Source organism: Eutrigla gurnardus (genome assembly GCF_963514095.1).
Source record: "Eutrigla gurnardus genome assembly, chromosome: 16".
NCBI lineage: Eukaryota > Metazoa > Chordata > Actinopteri > Perciformes > Triglidae > Eutrigla > Eutrigla gurnardus.
The window spans coordinates 6,555,716-6,577,793 of NC_139927.1; the positions used below are offsets into that span (position 1 = coordinate 6,555,716).

The 22,078-nt window shown below is 45.9% G+C and overlaps 3 protein-coding genes across 4 annotated transcripts in view; 1 reads left to right on the forward strand and 2 right to left on the reverse strand.

The window, feature by feature from the left end:
• The first annotated feature begins 708 nt into the window (after nt 1–708).
• Nucleotides 709–6,383, forward strand: gnpat2 (glyceronephosphate O-acyltransferase 2). Its single transcript, XM_084030420.1, has 16 exons — nt 709–810; nt 1,280–1,480; nt 1,559–1,735; nt 1,817–1,946; nt 2,042–2,169; nt 2,657–2,732; nt 2,833–2,984; nt 3,182–3,312; nt 3,471–3,712; nt 4,080–4,337; nt 4,407–4,486; nt 4,706–4,846; nt 5,086–5,185; nt 5,292–5,385; nt 5,513–5,574; nt 5,797–6,383. The coding sequence occupies exons 1-16, from the start codon at nt 799–801 to the stop codon at nt 5,847–5,849; spliced, it is 2,037 nt and encodes a 678-aa protein (XP_083886546.1). The 5' UTR covers nt 709–798; the 3' UTR covers nt 5,850–6,383.
• On the reverse strand, nt 6,315–8,019 carry LOC311026725 (uncharacterized protein). Its single transcript, XM_084030421.1, has 2 exons — nt 7,706–8,019; nt 6,315–7,066 (listed from the first exon to the last, which is right to left on the reverse strand). The coding sequence occupies exons 1-2, from the start codon at nt 7,767–7,769 to the stop codon at nt 6,546–6,548; spliced, it is 585 nt and encodes a 194-aa protein (XP_083886547.1). The 5' UTR covers nt 7,770–8,019; the 3' UTR covers nt 6,315–6,545.
• A 1,556-nt stretch (nt 8,020–9,575) lies between these two features.
• itsn2a (intersectin 2a) overlaps nt 9,576–22,078 on the reverse strand; it is a 29,832-nt gene continuing 17,329 nt past the window's right edge. Inside the window, exons 19-39 of one of the 2 annotated variants that reach the window (XM_084030761.1) lie at nt 21,590–21,968; nt 20,707–20,882; nt 20,504–20,564; nt 19,296–19,528; nt 19,178–19,218; nt 18,925–19,091; nt 18,703–18,736; nt 18,464–18,585; nt 17,615–17,711; nt 16,826–17,017; nt 13,937–14,058; nt 13,709–13,815; nt 12,589–12,772; nt 12,417–12,515; nt 12,162–12,329; nt 11,823–12,035; nt 11,618–11,739; nt 11,458–11,540; nt 10,656–10,739; nt 10,405–10,578; nt 9,576–10,269 (exon numbers count right to left, since the gene is read on the reverse strand). In XM_084030761.1, coding sequence (XP_083886887.1) covers nt 10,118–10,269; nt 10,405–10,578; nt 10,656–10,739; nt 11,458–11,540; nt 11,618–11,739; nt 11,823–12,035; nt 12,162–12,329; nt 12,417–12,515; nt 12,589–12,772; nt 13,709–13,815; nt 13,937–14,058; nt 16,826–17,017; nt 17,615–17,711; nt 18,464–18,585; nt 18,703–18,736; nt 18,925–19,091; nt 19,178–19,218; nt 19,296–19,528; nt 20,504–20,564; nt 20,707–20,882; nt 21,590–21,968 — 3,010 coding nt within the window. In that variant the 3' untranslated portion in view covers nt 9,576–10,117. The remainder of the gene's footprint in view (nt 10,270–10,404; nt 10,579–10,655; nt 10,740–11,457; nt 11,541–11,617; nt 11,740–11,822; nt 12,036–12,161; nt 12,330–12,416; nt 12,516–12,588; nt 12,773–13,708; nt 13,816–13,936; nt 14,059–16,825; nt 17,018–17,614; nt 17,712–18,463; nt 18,586–18,702; nt 18,737–18,924; nt 19,092–19,177; nt 19,219–19,295; nt 19,529–20,503; nt 20,565–20,706; nt 20,883–21,589; nt 21,969–22,078) is intronic. The other variant, XM_084030762.1, reaches the window with a different exon arrangement.

Below are 22,078 nucleotides of genomic sequence, written 5' to 3' on the forward strand. Positions count from 1 at the left end.
GTTATTTGTCAGGCCTGAAGTTTTCTTACACATAATAAAAGACTTGTCCAAGCCACACACTGACACATGCAACTTATTAATTAAACACTACAAACCTAAAGCCCAGTTATCGGTAAAGTAAAAAGCTATCAAATGTGCCTCTGAGATGTAGTGCAGAAGGGTAAAGTTGCATAATTTGTATATACTTAAGTACAAGTACCTCAAATGTGTACTTCAATACAGCAGTTGAGTAACCACTCAAGGTTCTGGGGGTCTTCCCCCAGAAAATTTTGTGATTAAGTAGATTTCCCAATTTCAGGTGCATTCTAACATGTTTTTAGAAGATGTCTCTTGTTTCTAGAAATGAAATGATTTTTTTTATAATACCTTTGCAATAGTAGTTATACAACTGGCTACAGAGACAAAACAAGCTTTTGCACATTGTATATCACATAGTGGAATACACTCATGATAGCCTAAATATTAATCTGAGGGTGCATTATTAAATTACTTAAATTAACCACGCCATAACTTCAGAGGGAAGTCAGTGACCCGGCCGAGGGTCAAGGCTGAGCCAATCAGATGGAGCAGTCCAAGTTGTGAGGGTTACCCAAGGGCGCCGGGTTGGTTGCACGTGACGTCACGATGCTTGGGAGGAGTTTCCAGAACCCGGCGACGCCATTGGCTCGCCCCCCCCCCCCCCCCCCCCCAGCTCTGTGAAGAGTGCTGCGTTCAAGTACGGAAAAGCAAAGTGAAAGTGTCCGAGGAGGAGGAGAGTCCACCTGCGAGGGGTCGCGTGTTTGTCCCCCGCCAACAACGATGACCGACACGGTAAGAGCCGAGGAGAGCCGCGGGACACCTTCTCTGACCGCTTTGTCCCCTGCTCGCGTGCACGGCACGAGCTCGTGCACGAGAAGTTGATGTTATAGAGCGCGACTGAGTGAGGCACAACGTGTTTCATTGCTGCTCGGGTCATTAAAGTTCACTGTCCAGAAGAGCTGAGAATATAAACTGTTTATAAACTTTGTCGTCCTTAAAAACGTGTTGCAGGAATGTTGCTCGGTTTCTACCGGGCGACATGAACGGACCATGGACTGCAGATAAGGACTCCTGGATCTCCTCCAAAAGATCTCCCTTTGATATGTTTAAAGACATGAATAACCTGAATACTGGTTTAAAAACATATTACATATCCAGCCCCTTTCTCTTAGAATAAAACATCCATTATCTATGCATATTTTGCTCTGTTTCTCTATTAAAACATGTCGAACATAATGCCTTTAACACCTCCTTCCTCCAGTATACGGATCCAGGGCGAGCAGGCCCTGACAATGAGGAGGGGTTGGTGGATTTATTGGAGGAGAGGAGGCGTGGGAGTGACCTCGGATATGCCCTCAGGACCTTCAGCCCAAACCCTTACAAAGAAGCCCTTCCCTGCTCCACGGCCGACCTCAACAAGGCTGTGCTCGGGTCCCAGTATCTACGCTACGTGGTCAAGGAGGTGGGATGATGTCATAAAAAAAAAAGACGTTTTTACACTATTTCTTCACCGATATTACCTGCATTCATCCCCTTCCAGATCGCCACGGAGACGGGGTCGTCGCCGGAGGAGGTGAGGGAGGAGGCTCGTGAGATTTTGGATGAAATGTCTCAAAACCTGCAGCTGGGCTTCATCAGGCTGATGGCCTACACGCTCACCAAGGCCCTGAAGAGACTCTTCACTGGCATCCACGTCAACGTGGAAGGACTCCACACGGTCAGGACCTAGAAAATGTTGACTGCTAGACCGCTAGACCAACAGGATGCTCCTGATACCGAATGTCATTGTCCCTCGCAGCTCCAACAAGCCGTCCAGGAGAGTCCTGTGATCCTGATGCCCAATCACAGAAGCTACATGGACTTCTTAGTCATTTCCTACATCCTGTTCACCTACGACATCCCGCTGCCCGTTATTGCTGCAGGAATTCGCAAGTATCTATTTGGATTAAAGCGACGGAGATAAGTGACGACACCTCCAGTGCAAATCATGACGCTAACTTCTCTCTCCCTCCTTTCTGTGAAGCTCTGGCAGGGATGAAGATGGTGGGCGAGATACTGCGTCGCTCGGGGGCTTTCTTCATCCGACGTGCCATCGGCTCTGACAAACTGTACTGGGCGGTGCTGTCGGAATACGTCCGAACCATCGTCAAGGTAACGGCAGCTGTACCATTCCAGCTTCCAGCTGTTCATTCGTGGTGGTACGATATATATCGTTATACACTGGCGCCAAATATCAATATTAAAAATAGAAAACAGATCTATAATTCCTTTTTAAATTATGCAGGCGCCATTTACTGATTCCAAGCATTCAGCCTGTTTTCATTTTGCCTCACCAGAGTCACTCCTTCATGACTCCTCTGGGCCTTTTGACGGTTTATGTCGATATTGGAATGATGTCACATGTAGACATGTTCAGTCAGTGTGTTAAAGAGGGACAAAGCTGCACCAGTGAATAAACACAGTATATGATTAATTCCTGCTTTTTTCTTTTCACTGGTATTTTTCTCCGTCAGATACACAGATATCCTATCGTAGATGATTTCTTGCAATATATCGAGTATCGCAGAATTGTAATCGTGGGCAAAATATCGCGATACTCTATGATTCCCACCCTTTGTGTTAAATGTGTTTTCTGTAGAAGGGATTCGCTCCTTTGGAGTTTTACGTGGAAGGCCTGCGGAGTCGCACGCTGAAATCCATGACGCCCAAATTAGGTAAAGGGTCATGTCGGCACTTTGTGTGCGTCTTTGTGTCGTTATAATAGACCTTACAGCGTATTCATCCAGTGAACCATCATGTGTACTTCTCCTGCAGGTATGATGCACATGGTGCTGGAGCCCTACTTTAAAGGCGAGGTCTATGACATCACACTCGTCCCCATCAGCATCAGCTACGACCGAGTGCTGGAGGAGTCGCTGCTCGCCCACGAGCTACTGGGCGTCCCCAAACCCAAAGAGAGCACCGCGGTACGTTCCCCCGGTCACGTGACCCGCTCCGACCGACGATCCCTAACTCCCATGAGCCTCACCTTCCCAGAGAAACAATATGATGTGTTGTCTCTAAGCTCACCGGCTCATTAGTGCAGGTCAGAACAAAGCTGATTACTTCTCACTCGTGATTCACTCCAGGCTCTCTCTCTCTCTCTCTCTCTCTCTCCACACAGGGTCTGCTGAAGGCGAGCAAAGTGCTCCGGGACGATTACGGCAGCATGCATGTGAACTTTGGCCGTCCCATGTCGGTCCGACATTTGTGTGAGAGCAAGATAAACCGCTGCCAGTACAACCTCATACCTAGGTAGAAAACCGAAGTCCATCTGTGGAGTTTTTTGTCTAAATAGATCAGATTCAGTCCAAAGAAAACAAATCTAACCTCCTAGATTTCTAGACATATTACCAAAAGACTTGAACTTCCTCCTTCCCCTTCTCTCCCCCTTTGTTTTTGAATCTATTCAGAGATCTTCCCCAGAAGCCCAGTGCAGAGGCTCAGGCCTGTGTGAGTTGGCTGGCTCATCTGATGGTACGGATCCAAGAGGAGGGCTCTCTGATCAGCCCTTGGTCTCTGATGGCGGCCCTGTTGCTCCAGGCTCCCGCCACGGTCCTAACAGAGGAGGGGCTGCCGTGGCAACGGCTCACAGCAAAAACCCTCTGGCTCAGGAAGCTGGCGCTGGAGTTTGGGGCTCGCCTGAACTGGCCTGGTGGGTAGAGGTTTATTTTTTTTACATCCCTAGAATGACCAGTAGGTGGCACTTGCGTAGTGCATTTACAAGCGGAGCAGACACAGTTAATGCAGAAATGTAAGTAACGTGAAGTGAGCGTCTCACCTCGGGCTCCTTCCACCCCGTCCGAGCTAGATCAGACAGATTAGGGGAATGTGAGATGGCACAAGCGTTCAGATTCACTTAGGAGATCTCCTCTGGATTAATGCACTTTAAGCAACTTATCCTAAGAGAACCCCACTGACCTGACTCCCTTCACAGGTCTCATGTGTGTGCAAATACACACATAAACACACACAAACAGGCTGAGGCTGATATACAAACTACTCCCTTGGTTTTCCTCCAGGTCAAGTTCCCGACCCGGATGTGATGTCATCCACCGTGGCCCTCCACCGCTCCGTGGTTAACCGTGAAGCGGGGCGTGTCTACCTGGTTCGGGAGAAGCGACGCGAGAGGAAACATCCAATCAGCCGAGAGGAGGACGTGATCAGGACGGCGGCGGCGGTGCTGATGCTGGCTTCGTACAGGAATCAGTCTCTGCACGTTTTCGTGCGTCCCGCCCTGCTCGCGACAGCCATGCGCGTCACACAGACCGCACAGAGAGGTGAGGGTTAAAACGAGCTGTATTTCTCAACTAACGACTACGATTTTTCTAATTGATTTCTGCTCACAGACGAGCTCTTCGCCTTCTTCTGCTTCCTGCGGGACGTCTTCTCCGACGAGTTCATCTTCATCCCCGGAAAGTCGTCTCAGGTAAGCGACCTCGTCGCCTTCCTTCGGGCATCTCGGGACTATTATCCTGTTAAACCTTGGGGGTAAAATAGGTGGTGCAAACACGATGACAGATGGGCGTGTCCAGGTTTAGAAGCCTTTAGACAGGCTACAGGATGTGGAACAAGCTGCCCATGTTTGCATATAGTTCACTGTTTTATTTATGCTAAATGTATCTGCCTGTTGATCCTCATGAATCAGGACTTTGAGGAGGCGTGCTCGCTCCTGACCAAATGTGGAGCGGTCCGCGTCGGCCAACAGGAAGTGACGATGTCGGACGCCGGTCCAGAGGTGTTGTCCTTCCTGCAGGATCTTCTCCAACCCTTCATAGACTCCTATCAGGTCCTTTTGACTTTGTTACCATGTTGCTGTCACTGAGGTCACGACCTCTCCTGCGGTAGTCTATACTATGATTTTATTTCTGCTGATTGACATAGTATTTGTTGTACAAACGTGTATTTTAAGCAGTAGTTCACAGTACATTTTCAGAAGGTTGTCTAGAAATGAATATTTGTATTCTAAGTATATATTAGTGAGTTATTATTTGTTGACTCTTTGATCTGGTGTGTTTTCCTGTTCAGGTGATGTTCAGGTATCTCCATGACGACGAGGGTCACGTGGTCGCCGAGAAACAGCTCCTACCAGCTGTGCGAAACTTGGCCACAAAGCTCATCCTCTCAGGTGAAACAGAAAGTGACCTTTGACCTCTAGAAAATCTCCAGCTGTCCTCGGAGGATCGATAACAGCCCTCTTTAACTCCAGACCTCTGAAACGTCTGCGTTTTCAGGCGACCTTCACACCTATGAGGCGCTGTCGTCGGACACGCAGAAGAACGCTCTGTCGGCCCTGCGGAGGCTGGAGGCGGTGACAAAGTTGAGGGCGTGAGTAACGAGATTAGCCCCGTGCAAGTCTGTTTGGTGTTAAGCTCATCTTCTGTGGTGGTTGAGAAGCTGTCTTGCGTTTCTGATGCCCCGGAGATATTAAGTCTGCTTTTTTTCCTCCTCGCAGGTCGGAGCAGAACGAATACAGAGTGAACAAAGCAGCCGTCAGAAGAATGGACGACATACTTTGTGAGCACTTCAAATACAACACATTCACTGATATAAGATGAATAATAATGAATGAATAATGCCTTTTAAAAAGGACAGCTCACCTCCAAATGCACTCTTGATTTGAGGGCGAACTGTCCCTTTAAAACGTGTGGACTTAAATGCCCTCGCCATGTGTTTAAGATTTGGTTTTCGCCAACCGACAGCAGCCTGAGGGATTTTTTTTTCTCTTTTCCTCTCTAGCTGGGAAAATCCATCCCCAGATGCTCCAGACTACGCCTGACGCAAAACTTTAGCCTCCGTTGGAACCGATCCATCTTCAGTGTCGGCTCGCCGCCCTGTTAACCCCCTACTTCCCCCGTCCACTTCTTCCTCCCGCTGTGCCTTCACGCATAGAATTGTTGCACCTTAACTCCAGACTTCAGTATCAGTATTCAGAGGAAGTCATCAGTATTGCTGATTTAGTTTGTTTGCTATAATCAGGATTAATGGATGAAATGATTGGTTCTTCTGTGGATCGAGACACTGAACTATAACTAGATTTTAATCAGTTATAATCATGAGTTTTTGTCCTCTAGATATATTGTTGATTTACAACACTGGCACAGCTTAATGAGGAGAATGAGCACTTTAAAATTAAATTAAATGATTGCTGGCATCGTTAGTGCAATTAGATAGAAATCACTGAATTATGACACTTTGTATTGATGTACTGATGATAATCTAAATGCTGTACTATTAACAATGTCAGATACCATAACTCAAATGTGTTTGAGGCATTTATTTCAACTTCTTTACATCTCAATAAATGTAAAACACATGTAACAAAATGCACCGTAGATTCTTGATTTTTTTTTTTTCACACTTAATCACAATTTTCTTCAGATTCTATTCCCTCAACGACAGTGAGTAAAAAAACCATGAGGTCAAAGTTCAACCAGTAGATTGTTTTAGGCCTATACGTGGGTAAAAATTAAAAAATAAAAATCAATCTATCTATACACAGGTGGTACGTCGACCTTGATGCGTAAAGCGCTGACCGGGTCTTGACAAAACACCGAGATGTACTCCAGCACTCTAGAATTGAGCTTTTTCTCGCCCTCCTTGGCCCGGTGGCGCTCCTTGTCCCACCGATCCCTCTCGCCGTTCATCTGGGAGAACAGGTTGAACTGGATGGTGCGCAGCGTGGCCGCCAGCACGTAGAAGCCCCCCTGCAGCATGTGGCAGAAGGCGGCGCCCACGCTCAGCGCCGCGCCCATCAGGTTGGGCACCGTCTCGCACACCACGCACACGCCCTCCAGGAAGTGCAGCGTGCCTTTCTTAGCCAGCGGCTGGCCCTGGTGCACGTAGCCGCCCTGGGGGGACGGGGTCTGCTGGGCATGGTTGACCAGGTAGCGCGCGCAGTCGGCGAAGTGGGCGGCGGCGCGGCGCAGCGGCAGCAGCGCCAGGTACAGGTGGCATGCCGCTTTGGTGAGCGCGTGGAAGAGCAGCCGCAGCTCGAGCACGGCGTTGCCTGGAGATAAGACGGTTGACGGGGTCAGCTGGAGTCTAATTTAACATGTCAGCAACCATTACAAACAGCGTCTGCCACTGGATTAAAGTGATCACCGGGGCCCTGTGGATGGCGGGTGGCACTTGAGCACGCGAGGAGGGGGGGACGTTACGCGCACCCCAGCACGAGACCCATCCTCTGATCACAAATCTTTAATTCTGTAATACAATTCCAATTATATTTCCCTCCACTTAAATTAAACGTAAGATATTGAAACAAATACGCATAAAAAATGCCAAAAATTCCCTTTAAAATGTCTTTTCAAAGCAAATTGTTTTAAGAAAAACAATATTTTGCAACTCATAAGCAGGCTAGGCTGATATATCTCTCTGAAAATAACTAAAGGAGTAGTGTGTGACGTGGAATGGCACACCTGTGGCACCGTTTATTCTAATGCGTTTGGGAAACGTGCGTAAAATACATTAAAGTCGTGATTTCCTGGTGAACCACCATCTCATAGATTCTTTTTTTTTTTTTTTTACTGACAATCAATTCTTAGCAACAATCATTGTACCCAGCAAAATATACAATCCTTCTAAATAATGTATATCTTATGAGGTGATCCTGAAAATGTTCCCATTTACCCAAATGTGCTCTTACCGTCTATAAAGCAGAAAATCCAGAGCAGGGCAATAATCGCTGCTAACGAAGTCCACCAATCCATGAGGTCTGTCCCCCCTGTCCCGGACCACGGCGACGAAAAGAAAGAAAGCAGCACAAACTCCCAGGTTAGGATCTGGCCAAGCCCTGCCCTGCCTTTACGCAGCTAATACCTGGACATTAAGTCGCATTCTCTGCAGGTGTCGGGACAGTTGCAGCCGAGAGCAACACTTTCAAAGTGCACCTGAGGGTGTCGAGAGGCGCATGAGGACCGACAGACTACAACTGTTGAACTCGCTGCACCTTGAAGCGTCTCGCAGAGCCAAATATAGCTGTACAACTATTTAAAACAAGGATGGATTCATTATTTAAAAGGGGAAACAACTTTTTAATTATATATGATGTTGCATTAAATTCCTGATCTGTTACACAACACGTGCTTTTTATAGGTGTGGTTGTTTCCTCGTACCTAAGAGAGGATATTCGTCTCCAGTGTGTACAAATATAGCCTTCATGGGTTTACTACCAAGGCTGGATGAACTCAGTCTGCCACCAAGTGAGTCTAGACACACCAACGTGAGCGCCAGACAAGGTGGAAGCAATCACCTTGAAATAGATAGATAGTTTAATAAAGATACCTCAAAATCAAGAAATTCATTTTTTGGAGTCAAATTGGAAATGTAATGTTTTTCTGCACCTTTTAAGAAAATGTATGTATTGTTATCCCCCTTATTCCCTCTCTAGGGATGAGAGGAATAATACATAATGAGGCATAATTTGGCACAATATGCTGTAAATGTGATACATATTAGCCATGATTTGCAATGTGTTTTCAAACTGTCGCTGCAGCATGTTGTGTTTATTAATGACATTAAGATAGCAGTGAGTGACCACATACTCACCCCTACTGGTGTTTCTGGAGGAAATGACGGCTACAGACCACCGATGGAGTAAAGAAAGTGGCCTCAAGGCCGGGATCCCAACAGGACCGGCTCTCTCACACCTCCCTGAGACGACTGCAGGTAGTTCACTCAGCCAGACTCAGACCTGCACAGAAAGACACACACGTTTGACCATTTAGGGATTTTAGGTCTATAATTTCCACTTTCATTGTGTCATGAAAAAAAAGAGGCTTTGAATCGGTCACGTACCTCCTTCCCGTTGGTTGAAATGTGTCTGCATTGAGGACATTGAGGATGGAAATGGTTTGACTCGTTGTTGACTGCGATTCTTCTTCTGCATTAAATTATTTTGTGCTTGGCTTATCACTTCAACAACAGACACACTAGAGAGATGTGCAGTCGTCTGGCTGCTGTCACGTCTTTCATCTCCGGGGCTTCGTGTTTCTACAAACCTGTGATCTAAGGGAATAAAATCTGTTTCTTCTCCGCATCAAAAAGCCACACTACTTCAAGGTCAAGCTGTTTTTTTTCCCACTATATCCACTGCTTTATTTCTAACCCTTCACTGCTGATTTAAAAGGCACCCATTGTTCCTTCAGTTGCACGAAAGGCTGAAGAAAAAGAGAACAGCTTGCTCTTGTGAAGCAGGTATTTGGTGGTATTTTGTTAACTAAAGGAAATGTGAGACTTTTATGAAGCCTTGAGATCGAGCCGAGACACCAGCAGTGGCCTTTTCTCTTTAATCCGGGGAATTGAAGCGATACTATGACTTTTGAAATAGAAATGTTTCTGTTCCAAATGAAAGAGGTCAGAGGTCACAGCCGTACTTGGCCTGGTATGACCTGTAGCTTATGGTGGCTAATGGTAGCTAACAACTTTCCCTTCTACTTTAGAACGTCCTCTCCGACATCCAAATAAAAATATTAACCTTCTCCTCCGTTTCCTTCTCACTACCTCACATATATGAAAAACAAAGACATTTCTTTTACTGTGTGTGCACGTTTTATTTTATTCACGCCATTTCCATTGTTCATGGCATAATTAGGGGTTAGCATTTGACATTACATCATACAGTAGAGTGCAACTTTTTCAATGATAACGAGGACGTGTGGCAGAATGTATCACATGACGTACGTCGTCATAGAAACAAATGAAGACAGGCTGCGTTCCTCCATTAGGATGGTAAAATAGCATTGCGTACAAATTTGTAAATATGAGTATTAAACCAATTATGTTCACATTAAAGCTGGTTTGTTGGTAACAAGAACACCATTTTTTTTTTTACCCACAATGCATTACATTCTCCATGTTTGGCAGTGTCTCCTTCCCCTTTCTGTTAAAGACAAAATCAGGCAGGGAAAGTAAAATCAAGAGTGTTTTTTTAAAGGCACTGCTGCACATAAGCAAGTGAATGCGTGGCTGTTTTTGCTTCTCTTCATCGTTATAATAATGAAGTGGTGTGTGTGTGTGTGTGTGTGTGTGTGTGTGTGCTTGGCTGTGTGTTTAGTCCTCATTTGTTTGGATCGTAAAGCTGAAGGTCTAGTTTGACCCAAACTTCTCCAGTAGGGACTTCGTGCAGCAGCAGACGACGGTTCGCTGCACCTTTGCTTTCCATCTCTTTCTTTATCGTTGCCACGGGAACCTCAGTACGACCCAGGAAATCTGAAAAGGGGGGAAAAGTCACTCTCAATGCCAGTATGTCGGCAGAAATAGAATAGAGATAGTATGTGATTTGTGATAAGCCAATAAGGAAAAGAACACAGAAAAAGGCAGCAGACATGGGTACCGGGGACTGACCATCTGGTGAGAACTGGTCCTTCTCAAACACGGTGAGGCACAGGATGTCCTGGTAGAGGTCTTTAATGAAGAACTGGCAGTTGAAGTTCCACTTTGGGTTGAGAGTGTCGCTGACGGGTCTGGAGGTGTAGCACTGAGCCCCCATCGTCAGCTCACAGTACGGATTACTCTTCCCTGGAGAGAGGACACTTAGATGAATACATCCTAACATGTGACGTGACAGGAGGTCGTGTACGGGGTCGGAGGCTCACCGTTGGGTTTACAGGCTTTGAGCTCCTGGGCTTCGGTGACGGTGACCAGGAGGCGGCCGATGCCGCTGGTCTTCAGGGAACGAGCTGGAACAAACACACACATGTAAGTTGTGGACAATATGCACATACAAGTCTGCTTAATCAAAATCAGGGTGATTTAGACATTTTAGCGATTGTTTTGAAAAGGGGGGGAATTATTCTGGGAAGAGGATTATGGATTCTTTTTTTTTTGGAGGTTGGGGAGAGCAGGGGTGGTCTTTTTTATTTATTTTAATTAAAATTTGTATTAAAATTGAAACATATATACATTATTTTCTTTTTCTTTCCTAAATAGTAAATGAAAAAAAAAAAATTATATACAAATTTTCATTTTATTGATATTAATATTTTAATGTTAAGTATCTTTAAGGTGATCTATATTACAATTCATGTTTAACCTTTTATTTAGTATCTCATATATATATATATATATATTTTTTATTATTATTATTATTTTTTTTTCAATATTTTGCTGTTACTATACACTTGGAAAGAGCTAATACAATTTACCTACTTAACAATTTACTATTATTAATATTGAGAGAGACTTTCTATATTGGGAGGAGCGTCTATAAATTATATTAATACTACAGTGTGCTGAGAATAGGCATGTGGTGGTTAATTAGGTATTAAGGCAGCATTCAGTGTAATTAATGTTATTAATAATCTCACTGAGCTCCGTTTGTTCACAGAGATTTCGCAGCATTTTGACACATTTGCTGCCTCATCAGGCTCCACTTGGAATAAAGGTGGCTGTGTTTACCTTGGTACGCCTTCTCTCTCTTCTTCTTCTCCGTCTCGATGAAATGTTCCGACGCCGCTTTGATTTTCTGCACCCACGCCGTCCTGCCGACACACAAACACACTTACATCCTCCGCTCGGTCCCATCGGCTTATTGATTCGTGAAGATGTGCCTGCCAACCTCTCGTTCAAAGTCTCCGTCTTGAGCGTGTAGACGCGATCGATGTGCGAGACGTGGAAGAGCGGCTCGTCGCTGGACGGGTCTGCCGGCATTTTGACCAAAACCTCGTTCAGAAACAGCGGCTGGGGAAGAAGAGACGAAGTGAGTGACTTCAACACCACAGACGTCTGGGCGTCCACGAAAAAGAGCGTCGCCTCTTACTCACCGTTTTGTACATCTTCAGCTGGATGCTGGTCTTGAGGCTGAAGAGCTTGTCTGGTCCTGAGGAGGAGAAGGGTTTGGCGCTGTGTGTGAGGAGGAGGAAATCGTTGAAGAGGAAAGCCCACAGCTCCCTGCTGCTTTTGGTCTTGTACAGCCGGCCGCTGTGGAGCAGCTTGCGAGGCCCGAGGCAATTAGTCAGCGAGTTGAAGACCAAGTGCTGGAAGAGAGCGGTGCAGGAGTGGACCAAAAACAAGTACAGTACGTGTAAAAGAATCCAGCAGAATCTATCGCAGTGGCATAAAAAACATTGTAGAGGGTGTTTATATAATAAATAGACATTTACCTCTATGGCCCCCTCACACTGTACGTGGCTCTGGATCCACTCCAGCCGGTCCGAGTTCTCCTTCTCCCGGACCCCCTCGTTGACCTGAGAGCACAGCTCCTCGGCCCGCTCCAGAGCCTCCCTCAGTGGGCCGCGGTCCGCCTGGCCGTCGGGGGTGTTCTCCAGGATCTGACCACCCAGGAAGGGGAGAGAGATGGAATCACACATGTAATATCAGGGGGAAAAAACGATTGGTGTGATTGTGATTCCACATACGTTCTTTATCAGCAGGGGGTAGCGCGTGATCCTCTGCATGGGCTTGAGGAGGAAGCTGGACAGTGGCATCCCTTTACAGCGGTAGTTCGTGGCTATCTTCTGCTCGAGAGGAGGCGGATGGTGAGAGAGAGGAACATTTAATGCATCTCTATCTATTATCTGGCATCCCTACCCTGAGGAAGTCTTTGAAGTCCGGCTGGTTGTGCGTTTTGCTCTGCAGCAGGGCGGCGGCGTTGAGCTGGCAGGAGCAGAAGCGGATGTAAGGCTGCATGTGTGCCAGCTCCGAGGCCAACAGGTCCCCGATCAGCTGAACCGGCATGTTCTCTCCCTCGGTCTTCTTACGGACACGCAGCGCTCTGGGGAACGATGACGGGACCGTCCTTACGTCTTCATTACACAGGACTTTCACTTTGGCTCTTTGCTCTATTAATGACTTTTTAACGTAATATTTGTGTTTTAAGATTTTCTTTTATATAGTTCTGTTGTTCTACCTACCTACCTACCTACCTACCTACCTACCTACCTACTTCCTTCCTTCCTTCCTTCCTTCCTACCTACCTACCTTCCTTCCTACCTACCTACCTACCTACCTACCTACCTACCTACCTTCCTTCCTACCTTCCTACCTACCTACCTACCTACCTACCTACCTACCTACCTACCTACCTACCTACTTCCTACCTACCTACCTACCTACCTACCTACCTACCTACCTACCTTCCTTCCTACCTTCCTACCTACCTACCTACCTACCTACCTACCTACCTTCCTTCCTACCTACCTACCTTCCTTCCTACCTACCTACCTTCCTTCCTACCTACCTTCCTTCCTACTTCCTTCCTTCCTTCCTACCTACCTACCTACCTACCTACCTACCTACCTACCTACCTACCTACCTACCTACCTACCTACCTACCTTCCTTCCTACCTACCTACTTCCTTCCTTCCTTCCTTCCTTCCTACCTACTTCCTTCGCTTCCTACCTACCCACCTACCTTCCTTCCTACCTACATCCTTCCTTCCTTCCTACCTACTTCCTTACTTCCTACCTACTTCCTTACTTCCTACCTACCTATCTATCTATAATGCATAACAAGCTCCATCACCACACCATTGGATGTTTACATCCATAATTGGCGTCCTGAAAATCAGGCAGTTACCAGATCTGAGGAGATTGTGCTGCTGAGACGGAGAAAGTTCTCAGACAAAGTGAATATTTCCCTGATTTGTGTGTTCTGTTGCTGACCCACTGGGGTGTCTCCTTTGTCTGAACGGTCTCTGGCGGTACCTACTTGAGTAATCTGGTGTTACACATAATCAGCTCCCTCCAGTTGACGAAGATCACTCCCATCTCATCTTCTGTTAGACGGCCGGACTCAGACATGGGCTTGTAGAAGACCTGAGAGACGGACGGATGCAAGTGGAGATCAGAAATCCTGGTAGAAAACACCAGACTGTGTGTGTGTGTGTGTGTGTGTGTGTGTGTGTGTGTGTGTGTGTGTGTGTGTGTGTGTTCGTACCTCCAGAACCAGCTCCAGGTCTTCCACGTAGGTCTCCTCCGTCTGGATGAGCTCGTGGATGTAGCCCTGCCTCTTCCTCTCCTGAGGGGTCATGGTGTCCAAGGTCATCAGGTCAGCACACCCTAAGAGCGCGCGCACGTGCAGACATGCGGGCATGCACACGTGCACCAAACACGGCGACACAAGCATGCACAAACACGCACAAACACACTCTCCTGTCAATGTCTGAGGAAATACAGCAAAACCAAAAAAAAAAAAAAAAACACCTTCACACGTCAGCATGTTAAAATCTCCATTTATTATCAGCTCTATATTTTATTTACATCTAATGCACGGACAAGAGTGAGGCACGTTGTAGTACATGAGTTCAGGGAGCAAAACATAGCGGGCGATGCTAACGGTCAGACCACTGCTACCAAGGACGCTGAATTAAAGGAGATGAAGCCGCCGACTCCTCATGATTGCATAGATGTGGATGAGTAGCTGATGCTCGAGGGGGGAAGAGCAGCGGAAGACTGAGTTTAGTCTTTGAGGTTCAGACTCGGCAGAAGTGGGATTGCTAACGTCAGCAGTGTGGTATCATTATCTCTGAATGTGGTCCCGCCGGTTGGCATGCTAATATCTGTGTGTGTGTGTGTGTGTGTGTGTGTGTGTGTGTGTGTTTTTTTTTTTGCTGGTGATATCTCGGTACAGGATGGGTCTCAACCTCATTGGCTCGGAAGCATTAATAAATGGAGGAGTGCATAAGAAGTGAATGATGAAATCACAATGAAGCAGCAGTCGAGGTTATTGGGGGTTCAAGCAACATCGAGGCTTCGTGTTGGTCCATTTCTAGCAAGGTTTAGTGTCGTTTAGTGCAAAAACAAAAAAAACCTTACTGTATCATAGCCTTAATTTAGAAAACTAAGTGTCCGACTCCATTTACATATCATTTTCATTAAACTGTGTAAACTCTTATGATCATATGTATATTTATCTTTTGCAAAACTACACATTTCATGCCTTTTTTTGCATCAGAGGGACAAAAGCCTCTAAAAAAACCCTCCAGCTGCCTCCGCCTCCCTCGCTCCGCGGGATAATTAGTTAGTTAGAGAAACACCAAGGGGGGAACACAGGACAGGAGAGTATAGAAAATGACAACGGGAGAAGGTAAAGGAAGCAAAATAAATGAAAAAAAAAAATAAAAATACAGAGAAGAACCACAGTCCTAAAGGAGCGAGGTGGGAAGCGCAGAGCTGGGCTGTTCTTGCTGGCGGCTGGGCTTCCTGTTGCGACAGGGTGATTCGGATTGGTTCAGAAAGAAGAAGGAGGGAGGAGGAGGAGGAGGAGGAGGAGGAGGAGGAGGAGGAGGAGGAGGGAAAAGAAGAGAAGGAGTAGAGAGGAAAGTCAGCATTACTGTCCTACAGAGGAAACAGGGAGAAAAAAAAAAAGAGATGAAGTGGAGGACGGGAGGGGGGGACGTGAGTGAGATGAAGGAGAGACGGAGAGACATTAATATAGTTTTAATATTAATTCTAGACTCTTACATGCAGGTGCATTAATTATGTATTTCTGGGAATGTAAATGTTGTTACTAATCGTACAGCTGCAGCATGATGGTAATTTATTCCACTTCTTTTTTTTTTTGAAGCGCCGTGTGAGTCGGAGTTCGTGTTCATTAGAATTAACATTTCGTTGTGTTGTGTGTGTGTGTGTGTGTGTGTGTGTGTGTGTGTGTGTGTGTTGAACAAGCTCCTCCTAATTAAACGTCCAGCGAGTTCAGCCTTGTTAACAGAGAGCGGCTGCTGCGGGGAGAACACGCAAGCTATGAATACTAATTCTAAAACATACACGTCTTGGTTCAAAATGGGCGCTTTAAAAAAAAAAAAAAAAAAAAAATCTATGTGTGAATGAGAAGTGAGGGAGAATCACAGAGCAGGCAGTGTACTGTATAGTATGTATCGTGGACATTATACATTATTTCTACCCTCCTTATGAAAAATAACATTTCTATGTTAGATGTAGTGTTGTTTTTGGAGGCCTGTTTTACTTTTAGTTTTAGTCTAGTCTTTGTCTCAAGCTATCATTTTAGTTTTTATTAGTTTTAGTCACGTTCATCCTATTTTTAGTCTAGTCAAGTTTCAGTCGACTGAAAGTCATTTTAGTCTTATTTTAGTCAGAATTGTCGACGAAAACTGATGACATTCTAGTCTAGTTTTAGTCAAAGATTGAATTTAACCAAACCTGTTTTAAAATTCAAACAAGGTTATCTTATTATTATATTATTGTTACCTTATAGACTCAAGAATACATCCATTCCAGACACAGAAGACGCTCTGATTTGAATTTATTGGTATGAACATATTATTTTACCAACCAAATATGTTTTCACATGACCAGCATTTTCACGTCTCGTCTAGTCTTCCTCATATAAAGGATGAAGGTTCGTTCACGATGATATTTAGTCGTAATTTTCGATAACGAAAGCAACACCAGGCTAATATTTTTTCTCTGCTTGCTATTTTGAAACTTCCCTCCGGATCAATTAAGTATTTATCCATCTATCTCTCTAACCGCCTGCTAGCTCTGACATTCTCAGCAAGAAGTCACATAAAGTAGTTCCCATAATGTAAAACTATTAATTGGAGTGATTGGAAGTTGTTGGTGCAGCCATTTCACGGATACTTAGAAAAGGTAATTTAACTATTCAATTAACTCAATTTAAGGAGGTGTGAGACGCCATTCATTTCACTTAACACACCCAAAATGTGTTGGAATGGAATCGACTCGCTCCGACATGGATAACGAACCCAAGATTATTCATTTAAACAGGACTCTCTCAGAAGGTGAAAACAGTCCCTCTGAGAAAAGTAGTAAATGCAGAAATAAAACAAATAACAGTTTGACTCACATTGCTGGCTGGGGTCTGATTCTGTGGTCATCTTGACATAATTGGTGGGCAGCAGGCCGATGAGCCCGTTGGCGTCGCCTTTCCACCAGTCGGGGCTGGTCTTGTCCAGGATGCTGATCAGCTGACCCTTGGAGAAGCTCAGCTCGTCCCGGTTGGCCGCCGTGTAGTCGTACATGGCAATGACTTGGCACACTGAGGGGGGTCCGAGGCACAAAACGGGGGTTTTATGAGCGAGTTAAATGTGAAATGTTGGTCTGTTGACCGCAGCAGTACTTCCTTCTAGATTACAATATCTACTGTTGCCCATAAAGTAGGAATATCCTCTGTTTATTCCTATTTAAATGCATCACATTTTACCAGGTGCAGTGATTACATCATGTGTCCCCAGATGATATGAATTCATGAACACTTGTTTGGTGCTATAAAAGACAAGACATTTGCAAATTATTCCAACTTTATGGGCGACCCTGCATATAACAACCGTTGGATGAAGCTCTGACATCTTGTAGACATTTATGGTCCCATCACTTCTCATCTGCCATCATGAGGTTGACATTTGTGGTTTTAAGGTCTCAAAAACGGTTGAATGCGTCGGACTGTAAGCATTTCACTCACAGAGCCGTTAAAATCTACTCTCCTGCACTAATAGGATATCTGCAAAGTTAACAAGGAGGCCGTCTAATCACTTAATTCACAAAATTACACACAGAAACTCATTAAGTAACATCAATGTGTCTGCTGCATGTGGGACAGAAGCGATCAATCATCAGGTTGAGAGAGTGTCGGCACCTGGCAGCGGGGAAGGCGAGGACTTGATGCTGGAGGGGCCGAGGAGCTTGACGTGAGAGGAATGAAACCAGCCTCTCTGCCGCTTCTTCCCTCGAGCCTGGAGGGAGAAAAGAGCCGAAGAGAGTAAATCACTCTCCTGCCGGTTTAATTGTGCATTCCAAGGAATGGAGAGATTAATCGATGGATAGATTTTGTCGGGCAGCGAGCTGAACCTCCGGAGTCTCGGCAGGGCAAACACACTATACTGACTCGTGACGGCTCATTACCGCTAATTTATATTCCGCTGGCTTCACAAATCAACGCTCAGCATAAAGGCTGGTAAAGATCGCCGTCCGAGGTCTCATCCTACTTGACTCAGCTTAGCGAATCAGAATCAGCACATTCTCCATCGGACCATTGGACAAAGCTGTGGTAATCCTCCGACAACGATGATTCACATTTTGACTCTCTTGGCTGTTTGCTTGACTCAATGCCGTCTCATTACTTTGTCCAGCCGTTGGGCTTTAACGGCTAAAAGAGCAGCATCAGCACACACGGGCGGCGGGGATCGACCTCTCGCTGCTGTAGATGTACGACTCAAAGGCGACCCCGTCATTACTCCCGCTCACCTCACCAGCTCTACATTGATCCGACAAGTGGGCTGATTATCTACAGCACGACCTGTGTTTGAGGTGTAAATGTGCGGACTAACATTTTTCTTTAAACCTGCTAATAAAAGGATCAAATCATATTCAAATACTTCATATTTTCATATTCTCAACGGCCTTCAAACTGAGGATGAAAAGACAGTCGATGCCGATGTTCCATTATTCTCCACTCAAGCCCTCAAAAACAGCTGCAATAACTGGCCTGCAGTTCCCCGAGCCACCAGCCGGTGGAGTTCTTGGCCAAGACCACAATCAGTTGCCCTGGAGACAGACGAAGCTGATGCGTCGTCGGGGCGACGGCGGTGGTGACTGCCTGGGCGATCTCTGTTGACAAACGAGGTCAAAGGTACGACAGAGTTAATCAACTGAATGTGACAGTGTGTGTGTGTGTGTGTGTGTGTGTGTGTGTGTGTGTGCAGTATTTGTGAGTCGCTGTCTCACCTGGCTTTTTGATTGGAGCTCCAAGTCTTGTCGCCTAAATTAATAAAGAAAAAATGATGTAACTTTAATAAAATGCTACTAAAGATGGGTCAATATAGAGATTCATGGATTAATTGCTTCGTTGTTAAGCAGCTTTAGAAACTTAATTAGTCGAACCAACAATACAATATCTGATTATTAAAATGTCTGTTCTTATCTAGCTGATGAGAAGATAAATCTGACCTCTGGTTCAACGGGTCGGACATAGTTGGAGGGGAAAACCCCGGTCTGATCCCCGATGCATCCTCGCCACCATTCTCCCTCTCTCTCCGTCACCACGACAACGTCTCCCTCGACGAAGGTCAGGTCCCCCCCCTCTGGGCTCTCGTAGGTGTACAGAGCCACATACTCTGGTGAGGAGAGGATGATTAAACCAAGAGCAACGATGTTTGTGAACGTAGAGACCTTTGTTCTTTGACATATAAACTCTACTAACCCTCGAGCTGGACGGAGTCGGCTGTGTCAAACGCTTCCGCGCTGGAATGGGAACAACACACAGTTTAGTCACACCATCAGCTCAAAAGTTCACATCAGAGAGGTGTGTGTGTCCGTACTCTGCATTGCCCCCCGTCTCCACGGTGACATAGCTTTTGGGGAACCACCCCTGCGTCCCGTTGAGCTGTCCCAGCCACCAGTCCTCCCTCTGCTGCAGCACGTTGATGACGTCACCCTGCGAGAAGCTCAGCGGCGCCGCGGTGACGTCGCCCGAGCCGGAGGAGAGGTTGAGGTTGGTCTCCGGGGTCGCCGACCACGAGGAGACGGCGCGGGCCAGCAGAGGGACGGGGAGCTGAGGGGGGAGAAGAGTTTCACGGGTTAGAATTCATCGACATGTAGAGCATCTTAAAATATCTGATCTCCTGACACGTCCTGACCACGAGACCTACTAACACTGATGTTGTCCACTAGGAGATGGAGAGAGAGGGGAACTCGAAATGGGGAAAAACTATAAATACACAGCCATGCTGCTGTTGAAGATGCTACCCCAGCAAGACCCAGATAGTTGCCTGCCAAAGGCTGTTTATAGCTCCGATACACTATGAAGGCAGACAAGTGCAAGCCAACATTTAAACTATATTTAGACCCACATTAAGAGATGTTTGGCTACCTGGGGGGCAGAGCAACAAGCTGTGAACACAACATTCATAGCAGAAATAAAGAAACATTCAGATTTATGTTTTTGTTCACCGGACGGATGTAAGTTCAATATTTCCTATCCTTTTAGCTCGGTTTTGGTCACCACCACCAAATCCTGAGGGCTCTATATCTGCTAAATACTTCACTATGTTTACCAGCTTGTCGCTAAGATTGTCTGTTAATATATAAGAGTACATTTGCAAGCCAGACAACCGTAACGATGAGCTTTAAAAAGTCCTGAGATGTGCAGAGAACTGCAGAATTTCATGACATTCTCTCTGTGGATTTATTCGATTCTCGATATAAAAAAATGGATTACAGCAGCTTTAATCTTGATAAACTGTCAGCTCAAATAATCCCACAGCTCAGTGCTATAAAAGTCTGATGATATGAAGACTATATATATATATAAAAAAAAGACATTATGAGAACTATTTTTTGTCTTTGCGATGCCTAGCAACAGAGAGTCATGCAATAAACTATGCTTCTCCTATAAAACGTGGGAAATTAATGCTGGTCTCTGAAAACAGGGTTTCAATTTGCATCTGGAATAAGAAAAAAGTGCATTTTCTTCTAAGGGAACTAAGCAATAACCCGATTCACTTCGTATCTGGAAGTGGAGTTTTACCTGCGACACATCTGATTGGGCGGGAACAGTGATGTCACCTGTTACTTTCACATCTGGGACTCTGGGTAAATCAGGAGGGACACACCATTAGTGCGGTAAAAACAACACAGCACTTTTTTGCATCATAATTCTCAACGGTGACGGTTATGGATTATCAGACAGCCCAAAAGCACAACAGTGTCCCGTCCCGTTTCCTGCGTTACCCCGTGTGAAGTGGCGGCGGCAGCGGACGGGACGTTTTCCCGGGTAAGGAAGGGGCAGCCGTCTCGCTGGTAGAGGGGCCGGGACATTTCTCTGCGTAACTCTGGGGGAACCAGCCCCTGTTTCCACGGTAACTCCCACAAAACCAGCCAGGCTCACCGACGGTCTGCTCGTCCACCTGCATCAGGAGAAAAACACTCTTTCACTCGTCCACAATAAACATGTTGTTCCCCGGGGTGGTTCGTTTTGGACCAATCAGGAACAACTCCTATTACACGGACATCATACATAAAGAGTGTCGTTTTTCCTTTGCATGCTGATTACTCTCTTTTCCACTTGACACACTTATTTCCTTTGCTAAGTCAGGGACCGTTCAGAAGACAGAAACCCTGCTGGGAGTCAGTTTCCTGTATCTGTGTCATGTGGGTTTCACCAGCGGCAGATCCCGAGTCTATTAACTCCGATGGGAGGCGTCTCCCGGTGAGATCCTGTAACTAACGCTCACCAAGGCCAATATAACTCATATTCACAATACTTAACATGGCTTTTTACTGTCTAAATATGAATGTAAACATAATACAAATATAAATAATAAAAGAGGGGTTAGGGTTATTGAATGGCAAATTAAAAAAATGTATGGGAGTTATCAGAAAAAGATTGTTGAGGAATGCTCGGAACAAGAAATATAGACATATATTTATATTTTTAGATATATAAATTATATATATGTGAGTGAAACATCAGCACTGTGTGTGTGTGTGTGTCTGTGTGTGTGTGTGTGTGTCTGTGTCTGTATGTGTGTGTGTGTGTCTGTGTGTGTGTGTGTGCGTGCGTGTGCGTGTGTGTGTGTGTGTGTGTGTGTGTGTGTGTGTGTGTGTGTCGTACCTCTATGAGGCCGTCGGCGTCGATGCTCAGCTCGTCTGCGTTTCGTGCAACGAACGAGTACAGAGCTCGATAACTGGTCAGCTTGGAGGAGAGCTGTCCTCCTCTCTCGTGCTCTTCTTTCCTCCTCCTCCTCTCCTCCTCTTCCTCTTCCTTCTGTTTCCTTTCCTCCTCCCTTTTCCTCTTCTCCTCCACCTCCTCCTCCTCCTCCTCCCTCCTTCTTCTCTCCTCTTCCTGTGCTTTCTCCTGGGCCGCTCGGAGACGCTCCTGTGCCTCCCTCTCCTCCTCCTCCCTCTGCCTGGCCCTCTGCTCCTCCAGGAGCCTCCTTTGACGGGCCTCCTCCTCCTCTTTCTCTCTCCTCTCTTGCTCCAGCTTTGCCTGTCTGTGAGAAACAAAATGCAACTTTTTTTTAAAAGCCTGACACAGAAAATGTGTTTTTTTTTTTTATCGGAAATGAAGGTCGCCAAAAATATCTGGAGTAACAGATGCGGA